Source organism: Gobio gobio (assembly GCF_949357685.1).
Source record: "Gobio gobio genome assembly, chromosome: 14".
NCBI lineage: Eukaryota > Metazoa > Chordata > Actinopteri > Cypriniformes > Gobionidae > Gobio > Gobio gobio.
The window spans coordinates 38,804,226-38,815,433 of record NC_137107.1 but is presented as its reverse complement, the minus strand read 5'-3'; the positions used below and the strand labels follow the sequence as shown (position 1 = coordinate 38,815,433).

General features: G+C 38.6%; 1 protein-coding gene across 17 annotated transcripts in view; it reads left to right on the top strand.

Moving 5' to 3' along the window:
- Positions 1-519: 519 nt before the first annotated feature.
- Positions 520-11,208, top strand: part of mapk10 (mitogen-activated protein kinase 10) — a 99,982-nt gene continuing 89,293 nt past the window's right edge. For 7 of the 17 annotated variants that reach the window (XM_079835073.1, XM_079835059.1, XM_079835070.1 and 4 more), the window contains exons 1-2: positions 675-725; positions 829-920. In XM_079835073.1, the coding sequence (XP_079691199.1) occupies positions 918-920 (3 nt within the window). In that variant the 5' untranslated portion in view covers positions 675-725; positions 829-917. Of the gene's footprint in view, positions 726-828; positions 921-11,208 lie in introns of all 17 variants that reach the window. The other 10 variants (XM_079835066.1, XM_079835065.1, XM_079835069.1 and 7 more) reach the window with 6 other exon arrangements.

The window sequence follows — 11,208 nt, the reverse complement described above, 5'->3', positions numbered from 1 at the left end:
ATCGTTCGTTTGAACCGATTCTTTGTAATCCAAAGCGTTTGCGCTAAGGGATAACTGGAGAAACATGTTGAAATAATAAATTAGCAACATTTAACATTTTTATTTATCCGAGAATGTTGGAAAATTATTTAGCATAAATCACTAAATAGGCTACCACTGGCAAACCATATTTTAGCATCCATAATTTCAATTAGCCTACTTAACATATGTAGTTGACTAACACTGCTAAAAAAGGCGGCGTTTAAGATTGTTGATTATTAGCTATTATAGGCTATTAATTAGTTCGTGTTGCCTTTGCTAGCCTAACATTATTTAGACCTTAACATAAGGAATCCTAATATTGTGCGCGTGGTACATTTTGATGAATGAATCGAAAGAATCGGCGAATCGATTCATTTGAGCTGATTCACCGGAAAGAACCGTCCGAACAAACCGATTGTTTAAAATGAATCGAATGCTCTGTGATGCCGTCTGCTGTCTTTTTCACCGCCCGCCTCCAAACACGCAGGCGGCGGTCATGTGCGCAAAGGCCCACCAATCTACAGATGCGAGATCAGAGCGCCGCTCCTCTCCATCTCCTCACTCCTATGAGACCGCTCTCGGCTTTGACGTCATCGTGCGCTCCCTCCGGTTGCCACGGCAACCCGTCTCCCGCACCCCCTCCTCTTCCCATCCCTGCGCTGGTAGGATCCATAATGGTACAGGCAGCATCCTGCAGCACAATGGTGAGCGCGCAGTGATTCAGCATCGCAAACTCAGGCTTTTAATCCTTGTCTTTTTATTTCAAGTAGCTTTCTTTCTTCATATCTGTTTGGTTCGTCCTCACAGTGGTCTTTAAAACCGTCGCCTACCGGCATGTTTTGAACAGGACTGGACTGTCACCGGACCGGGAACGTCGGACGGGCAGCTGGCACGGAATGGTAGGTCGGTCGGTGGGAGATGTTGATGCGGGAACCTGAAGGGTGGGGTGATGAATATTGATCGCTATGAAGGTTAATGAAGTCGATGCCTTTGTGGCAAATGAAAATGAATGATCCGTCACGATTGGCAGTGCGCACGAGAACGACCAGACCCGTAAACAGCAGGATTTCTCCGGTGTTTACCAGTTCTGAGCGCGTGAGCGCACATCCATCCATGTTTTTCCTGCATCACTCGCGGTCCTGCATCATATGTCCTGTTTGCAGTGACGCCAGGCCTTTGTTAGAATATGGATTGATGGAATGTGGAGTCACAACAATGACATGCATATGCAAATGCAGGTTAATGTATAAGCTGTTTAATTCTGATATAACGCTCTATTCCACTTAAAGAGGCTACATTTTTAGAATTCGGTAAAAAAATAAAAGATTGCTGTTAAATCCAAATTTTTTGTGCATTTCATATTTTTATACTGTTATCAAAGCATATAAGTTCATCCTGAGTCTGAGATGGGGCATATGGTAAATGCACCTGGTTGTTTTTCTCGGCCACTAAACAGGAAGCAGCAAATGTGTCTCTTTTTAAAAATAGGATACACAAATTGATAATAATAATAGACTGCTGTGCTTTGATTTACTTGTTTATTCCAACCTATGGTTGAATATAACTATAATTCAATAACTATTCATAAGAAACACTTAATCAAATTTTTTAGATTATATGTTTTTTTGTGTGTGTTTGTGTTATTTTGTGCAAAGTTTGGGGTTTTTAGGGCTGTTTTTGGTTTCCGGTTTGAAAATCAACACTTCAACATCACAGGATGTGACGTGTTTATGCACTTTAGTGCATCATTTTTCATAAGACTGCATGGAATAACAGTCTTAAAAGCTATTAAAAATTCAAAAGTGCATTCATATATTTTTTGACGCAGAATAAAAAATGGCTCTGCGTTTATTAATGCATTAACTTCTTTGACCTGAAGGTATTTGTGTAGTGTATTGTGAGCTTAAAAAAATGGAATATAAAATATTTGTGCATTTTGTTGCATTCAATGAAAAGTAGTACATTTTCATTGAATGCAATGAAGATTTTCCCCCATGCCATCCAAGATTTTCACGTCTTTCTTTCTTCAGTGGAAAATAAATTTTGAGGAAAACATTCCAGGATTTTCCTCCACACAAGGGACTTCAATGGCAACCAAAATGTTGAAGGTCCAAATGAATGCAGTTTCAAAGCGCTTCAAAGGGCTTTAGAGGCTCTGCACGATTCCAGCTGAGGAATAGGGTCTTATCGAGCGAAAACATCGGTAATTCTCTAAACAATTTTTTAATTGATATACTTTTTAACCTAAATTGCTCATCTTGTGCTGCTCTGCATCACACCACGGGTTACGTACTCTCGTTGTAAAGGTCACAATAGATGTAGGTGGAAGTACAGTCCCCGTTTTTACAAAGTGCAAAAAAAGGTTAAACAACGATGTCGGATGATTTTGAAGTTGGAGATGGAGTTTTTTTTGTAAAGGTAGTTTGTATTAGTCCTCGCACGTTTGCTTGGGGTGGTACTGTTGCCTACATCTAGCGTGACCTTTCCAACGTGATTGCGCAATCTGTGGCACGTCGCAGAGCAGCGCAAGATGAGCAATTTAGGTTAAAAAGTATATAAATGTTTATTTTTAAAATGCACAAATATTTTATATTCCATTTTTTTTAAGCTCACAATACACTACACAAATACCTTCAGGGCAAAGAAGTTAATGCATTAATAAACGCAGAGCCATTTTTTATTCTGCGTCAAAAATATATATGAATGCACTTTTGAATTTTTAATAGCTTTTAAGACTGTTATTCCATGCAGTCTTATGAAAAATATTGTATTGGTATAAGTATTGGTCTTATTGGTTTATTTAAAGGAATTCAATTATTAAAGGATTAAAAGGGATTTATGGAAATAAAGAAAAAGAAATAAGAACGGTAAAAGTTCCAGTTCTATTGTAGTTATGAAGTAGTGTTATTTTCGACAAAACGTTTCTTGTGACGTCAAATTCAATTATGATTTACATAAATAGGCTAATGTCATATTTTCAATTCAAAACGGTTAAATTTCATAAATATTGTCAAGTAGTTTGCATCACTTGATTTTACTGTTGGTCGCTGAAAGTTTTTATCGTAAAACAGCTACTTACATCTTACGACGCACTCTTTCACTGCTAAAACTAAAGTGTCGCGTTGGAATTCGCACTAACAGTAAGCCCCGCCTTCTTAGATTTGATTGGCCATCTCACTCATTCTGACAGTGACGAGCGCTGTTAGACCGCTGAAGCAGACCAACCTAAAAATGTAACATTTTACTTTTGTCATCCTAGCAACAAACAGAGGTGTGTAATGCAGTGCAGCAGAGCAGCATCAACCATATCAAATACTGGGGGGGGCAAGTTGGCCATTTCTAATTATTCGTGGGGGACTTGTCCTCAATGTCTCTGGTGGTTACGGCCCTGCTATTGTTTGAATTAATCCCCCTTTTCTTTGCACGACACATTGACGTTACAGTACAGAATAGCTCTTTCGGCATTATCCTGAACTTTGTACAAGCATGTGTCATTGAACAGAAGAGAGGCTCTCGGGAGCATGGGTAACCGTCACATCCTTTGGATTTTCCCTGCCCAAAGTCCTTCACATAAAAATCAGTCTACAGGCTTTCATAGACAACCTAGGAAATCAGGGAAGGTCTCGTTTTTTGAGTTTCGTTACAAAATGTTCACACATTGGCAATACAAAAAGCAATTGTTATATGAAAACTCTTACATATAGCCCATTTTAAGCATCTATGCCTTGATTTTAGTGCAACGGCATAATGTGGCTTTGAAACATCAGTACTCTGTTAGAATGGACCAATTACTGCAGGGTTTGGCAAAGTGCAGTGTATAGCTCTGAGGGACGTCCATGGACAAATCACCCCCCCCCCCCCCAAAAAAAAGACCCCATATAGCTAATTAGGCTGTTCTATTGTGTCTGTATATTGTTAAATCACACACCAGTGGATCCACTAAACCCCGGTTCAGTGTCAGGTGTTGTCGTGATCATCTGAATTCTCATATTCGTTTTCTTCAAGGACTCTTTTACCTGAATAGTTTATTGTAAACAGATGCTTGACCCATCCAGTTATGTAATCCACTGTAATAGACAGGGTTAAACTTGTTATTTCCATCAATATTTATTGGCTTGCCTGTTCGTTTGTGTGCATATTTAGCTATTGTTTGCACTCATGTTGGATCAGTAACCTCTTGATTTCTTGTGCCATGTCTATTTGAAAGCAAACATACACTCTAAAAAATGCTGGGTTAAAAATATCCCAAGTTGGGTTGAAAATGGACTAACCCAGCAATTGGGTTGTTTTAAGCAAACATTTAACCCAACCGCTGGGTTAAAACAACCCAATTGCAAAGTCCATTTTCAACCCAACTTGGGTTATTTTTAACCCAGCATTTTTTAGAGTGTAGTGTTTTGTATGACTGGCTAGTTGCAATTTATTTACCAAAAATACAGTACTATGCTGTGGTCATCAGGTTTTGAGGTGTAAAATGTAAAATTGCATGTCTAGATGTCATGTACAAGCTCTGCGGAATTGCAAAATCATAATTTTAGTCTCTGCTGCTGTACAGTCAAAGAACAGTCCCAATTAATATTTGATGTTTTGGAGCCAATAGCTTGTTCTGTCTCTGGTTGATTGTGGTTAGGATTAGTCGACGCCGGTTAAGCCATTTCAGTGTTGTAATGTTTCTATCGCATGCCCACATTATGCAACTATATTTGGCGTGTTACAGGTCAAAGCCATTTGTAATGAGTTTGCAGATGATGTCAGTGCTAACCAGGGAACACAATGTATCAATGTTATTGGAATGGTATCAAGTATTACCAATCTGCTGTTACCAACACTTTTTAATGTCAATGTTTGAAACATTGGTTTGTGCCATGGCGCATTTTCAGGGATGCTCATTATTTTTGTAATATGAATTATTAATAAGTCAAATGTCTTTTTTCCTCATGCGATGTTGGCATTTTAGATGGAGTACTAGCTAATGTATGAATCACACAATCAAAAAGGCTTAAATGGGCAATTCTGACATCATTCACTCACCCTCATGTTGTTTTGAAACTATGTGACTTGAAAAGAAGATTTCGATAGACTAATGAAAGTAAATAGGCACTATAGAAGCGTGTTTCTGCCATGGACTAAAAGTATAAAAAGGTAATTGCGACTTCCTATCTCACATTTACATCACATTTTACATCCCACAATTTCGCATTCCTGTAATTTTCTCTTCTACTGTAATTTTTTTCTTGTCCTGTATTTTTTTCCCCCTGGAAATTTTAGACATCTGACCTGACTGACATGATGAACATTCAGAATTCAGAGAAAACAAAGTCAGAATTGCAAGATGTGAGGTGTAAACTCGCAATTCGGATAAAACATCAGAATTGTGAGGTATAAAACCGCAATTGTAGTATTGTAGTAAAAAAAAGGACTTTTTAATAAAGTAAAAGTGTAAATAAGCTTCCATAGGGGACCATGGGCTGTCAAACTCAAAGGGTAAAAACAAAACAAAACAAAACCATAAGACCATAAAAAAGTGCTTTCTTTGACAAACAGGCTTAAATCAGTATTCTCTTACAATATTGCTGTGTTCACCATGTAAATGATGACAGAATATTTATTTGTAGGTGAACTATCGCTTTAAGGGCTTAAAGGGATAGTTCACCCAAAAATGAAAATTCTGTCATCATTTACTCACGCTCAAGTTGTTCCAAACTGATATGATTTTTTTTTCTTCTTCTGTTGAACACAAACGAATATATTTTGAAGAATGTCGGTAACCAAACAGTTGATGGACCCTATTGACTTCCATAGTATATTTTCCATACTTATGGAAGTCAATGGGACCCATCAACTGTTTGGTTACCCATATTCCTCGAAATATCTTCTTTTGTGTTCATAAAGAAATTCATACAGGTTTGGAACAACCTTTCTTTTTTGGGTGTACCCTTTAAGACTAAGATGACTATAAACAAACATAAAAAAAGAACATAAAAATAGAATACAAACACTTCATTTTATAAACTACTATAATATTTGTTTGCTATTTTAGGACTATTTAGTATGTTTTACAGATTTTAAACCCTAACATTTGTTTTCCATACATTATCACACTGGTTTATATATCCCAGAAGCAGCAGTGCTAATTTTATAATCATGCTTAAATTTGGTATATTTTGGTTGTTTTAAAGGCTCAGAACTCTGAATTTATTGTCCATGAATTCTTGGGACTCATTGTCCAGGCGTATGACGGATGATGTCATTTGTGGGTGTGGCGTGACAGGATGCTCATTATACTTGTAATTATGCGAGAGGAGGGGCGTGGCTTTAGACAGAGCTCCACCTGCTCCTGTTCTGAGTGACTAGACATCCATAGCACTCGTGTCTGATTATCAGTCGCTCTCTTTTATTATATGCAGTAAAAGCAGGCCCACACGATCTGTAGCATAGAACAGAATTTCAGTTTTTTAGTCTGTACTGCCACAAGCTGCCAGTGTGCCGTAAAGAGATTTAGCATTTTCTGATCACTGTAAAATAATGTTTATCGTCAGCACAGAATTTCAGCCCCAAGGAGAATGTTCAAGCTGATGGTTTTAAGATACATACCACAAAGGCTGATGGGATTGATTCTGAGATTACTGAGCACAGCAGCCCACAGCATGAAAAACTCTATGACTTTATCAATAGCTTTCCACTTTCATGTTTGACCTTCCTGCATCACTTCAAAGGGAAAGTTAATCTTGACTTAGTTTGCTAAATGTGTGTGGGAAAATGAAACATTTTTTATATCTATTTCAAAACTACAGTTATATTAATTTGAATTTAGCTCTAACTATATCCAAACTCTTGTCATCTGTATTGGCAGATGTTGCTTTAAGTAATCTCAGCATTGGTATCAATTCCTATGCAAAATAGACATTTATGTACATATTATACACTATGAGCAATGCTAATCTACAATCCTCTGGTACGTCTTCTTCGCATTTGATGGAAGCTCTTGAACTGACAGATGGTGCAGTTATTGGCTTGCTGTTTGTTTAATTTCAGTTGTTCATTAGGATTTGATCTCATATAACTGATAGTTTCTCTGTAGTTGTAAATCCAGTAGCACTGCATCAACAACACACTTCTACTAGAGTTGATTGGCTGTCGTAGATTAGTGTTTGTTATTATTTTATAGTGATTGTGTCCTAGTGATACCTTGCATTTGTGCTATTTGGATATATTAAAGGGATAGTTCACCCAAAAACGATTTTTTTATGTTTATCTGCTTACCCCCAGGCCATCCAAGATGTAGGTCTTTGTTTCTTCAGTAGAGCACAAATGAAGATTTTTAACTCCAACCGTTGCAGTGTGATAGTCGTATAATGCATGTCAATGGGGATAGAGTATGAGAGCAATGAGAGTAAAAACACATAGATATACGAATCCTTATTAAATCATGCGGTTCATGGCGACACATTGATGTCTTAAGACACGAAACGATCGGTTTCTGCGAGAAACCGAACAATATTTATGTCATTTTTTTACCTCTTATCAGACGAATCTAGTATTCATCTAGTATTCATCTAGTATTCCCAGCGCCATAACTTCCGGCGAATAAGGTCAAAATACTAGCGCGATCAAAGATATATATACGTAGATGCCTCATTCGACCGATCCGCACAGGCACTAATGCGGAATCTATGTATATATCTATGATCACGCCGGTATTTTGCATGTATTTTGACCTTATTCGGCGGAAATGGTATGGCGCGGGGATGGCTGATTGGGTGAACTATCCCTTTAAGTCTTTTCCCGACAGAATTTTTTTTTACAGTTGCCAGAAACTGCCAGCATTTTTTAATAATTTTCACAAAATGTTCATGGTCCCCAGAATATTTTGTTGTATCTGAAGCAATATATCTAAAGAAAGAACAGACCCTCTGCTTTTAAACAAACAACGAATAGCTTCATGCATTCCTTTTTTAGCAACACTTAAATATGGGTAAGTTTTGTTAAAAAAGCAACATTTTGAGAAAAAAGCCTACTTGTCAAAGACTCCAGATTCAGAACGATGATCAAAACATAGATGGAGTAGATCGAGTCCATCAAAGCTTGCACAGTCTTATAGCTATACGGCTGTGTCCGAAATCCCCCCCTTAACCTTAAAAAGGACACTATTTGAGGGGACAGCCATTTGTAGTAGTGTCCGAAACAATTGTAGACATTATTGAGTGCACTCCTTCAATCCCACAATACACCGCATTAACAAATTTACAACTGATGTACGCTCAGCGGCTAGAGAATACCCATAATGCACTGCGAGAGTTGCGTGCTGAATGAATTCCCGCGTCTCGCCAGGAGATGGCTTCCGCAGCTGAATCAATCATCCATCCATTTTTCAAACCGCACGGGTCCAGTGTAATATCATACAGGTGTACATTCCTTTGTAATGTAATTGATTATGAAATTGTTTAATTATGGTTTATACATGCTAGTTTCCATGGCAGAGTTCAGGGAAAATCCTTTCATTACTACTGAAGCTGCCAGTTTGCTATATGTTTCAAATAATTATTAAACAGCGCACAGAAACTATAAAAGCGCCAGCCCTTCCGGCACACAGAGTGTCCGAAATCATTCACTCGTTTTCATTCATTCACTATATTAGTGGAGTAATGTAGGGAATAGTGAATGAGGGTATAGGGGACGATTTCGAACACAGCATATGATATTGCTTGTTTGTTTCTGCTTCTTCTTCACGTCTTTTGATCAGGCGATTCAGTGCTCTTTCAAAAGATGTGTCATAGTGCCACCTACTGTATAACAGTAAAAACACGGAAAGCCGGAAATTTCTGTCAATGGCGGGGAAGCGTTGTCTCATAAATTACATACATTTCCATCAATGGTGGGGAAAGAGTTAAATATGTTATATTGCATTGATTGTGACTTAGTTTGTGATCTAAAGTGATTCCAAATCCATAAGATTTTATTCCAGAATGCAGATATTTTGCAGAACGTCCAAGCTGTTCCTTACAAACGACAAAAGTGGACATTAGCTATGTTTCCATCCACCTATTTTTATGCGCATTTTGGGATATCGCATCAAAAAATGCTGAATGGAAACGCCAAGATGCGTATACATTCTAAAAATGCGCATTAAAAACGTATGCGCTCGTTTGAGTAGGATACATTTTCTATCCGATACGAAAACATGCGCTTAAACTACGATGGAAACGCATTTACCGAATAAATACCTTGATGCGCATAAAGAAAATCATGTGACTTTCGCGATGTAACAGCATAACTGTACTAACCAGCGGAAAAATCTTGTTTGCACAGCATCTGAAATGCTGTTTTGGTCTTTAAGAAGTCTGTTGTCAAAGATGCTCAGTATATTTCCCTCCTAGAACTGTCTTACACGACTGCGTTCCCAAACAGCACATCTGCCTCTGAAAGCATGACAACAAGTTTGTATGATGAGACGCAAATCATTTATTATATACGAAAATGATTATATATGGTGGCTTCTCCTATGTTTCTTAGTAGGGATGCCACAATTCTCAATATAATATTGAACCATTCGGTATGGCATTCACGGTTCAATACGCGCCTGTGAACTGTGTTTTTTTCGGTTTCGCATTGAATTAATTATTTTTCTACAAATTCTATAATTTGCCTCCATCCCAATATACTGAACAATGCGACATACATTCACATCACACGTTAGTGGTAGATTTATACTCACGGAACATAGTTATTCACAATCACCAAAGTTCATTATTTGCATGCGTTTTAAAGCCTTGCCGGCTCATTCGCGTGCACGGTTTTAAACATGCGCTTTTCAGAGCGTGCGCACTAAAAGCCTGTCAAACACGTGATTACAGGACTAAGTAGTCGTCTTACTGCGCTAATACTGTCAAATACACACAAGGTTAACATAAACACAGTCTGTTATGTCTAAAGTGAAAGTAAAATCGCATGTATGTCTGTATATTAGATGCACGCAGGTCTTAAAGGTCCCATGGCATGGCATTTTTCTATTATTTTATAGTGTTTCCTGAGGTGTACTTATATTGTTAGTATGATTTTTACATCATAAAATGTCATAATTTAGAAATAAAAGGCATTTTGTCTATACTGCTGTTTGCCCTGTGGCTGAATGCCCTGTTTCAAGAGGCGTGTTTGCTGTGAGACTTCAGTAAAAACGCCCACTGTTGTGATTGGCTGACATCTTTGCATTTGAAATGAGCAGAGGGGGCGTGGTTTAACGAGGTCTACGACGCACGAGCTGCTGCCAGAGAGACGGATGGACCTGAGTTCACTTCTCATCAGTTCTCTCAGCATGTCTCAGTTCAGGGTGAACTGTTGTAGTTTCTAGAATATACTTCAGGTTATTAGTTTATTTCTAGTCGGAGGGGCTGTCACTCATGTCAGAAAGTTAGTAACTTTAGTAAATTATGGATCAGCGCTGACTCGAGACGTGAACCGTTTAGAACGATTCAGTCCGATTTGGTGAACTGGTTCGGTTCACTAAAAAGAACCGATTCAAAAGAATGATTCGTTCGCGAACCGGACATCACGGAGACGGAGCGATTGCTAACAAAGTTATTTATAGTAACTACTGAGTTGTGAGAGCGCTGTCTGTCAGCGCGAGTTTATTGTGTTCGTATCTGAGAGTTCTGAATAAACACGAGTCCCAGTCACGCCGAGTCCGTCTTCATCATTATTCTACCAACTTTGTAACACATGCAATGTACCATTACAGCGAGATGAACGAGTTAGTAAGTTTGATTAAAGCATTATTTCTAGATATGTTCCAATCATATGAAAAGCGTCAGTGACGCGCATTGAGTAACTTACACAGCGCAAACAAAGACACAACAGCAGTAATCGAATGTAATCCAGTTTATTGTGGGGAAAGCTGGCTAGCCTAGCCGGATACCCTCACGCTTACCCCCCTTCTGCTTAATCTCACGCCGCGTTTGGTGCCTCCGCTGTGGGCCAGATGCAGTACTGGGGGTCGGGGATGTTGAAGGCCGAGCTTCGGCGTGCGTGAGGTTTATCTCTAAAGATGTGGCTCTGCCGATGTTAAGCAGAAACTCCCGACTGTATGCACATTTAAGAACAGATAGACGCGACGAGGACGTACAAAAACACTGACTCACAAGATAGAAAACACGAAAACACCGTTCTGTCGGGAGAGAGAGAAGCCGCAGT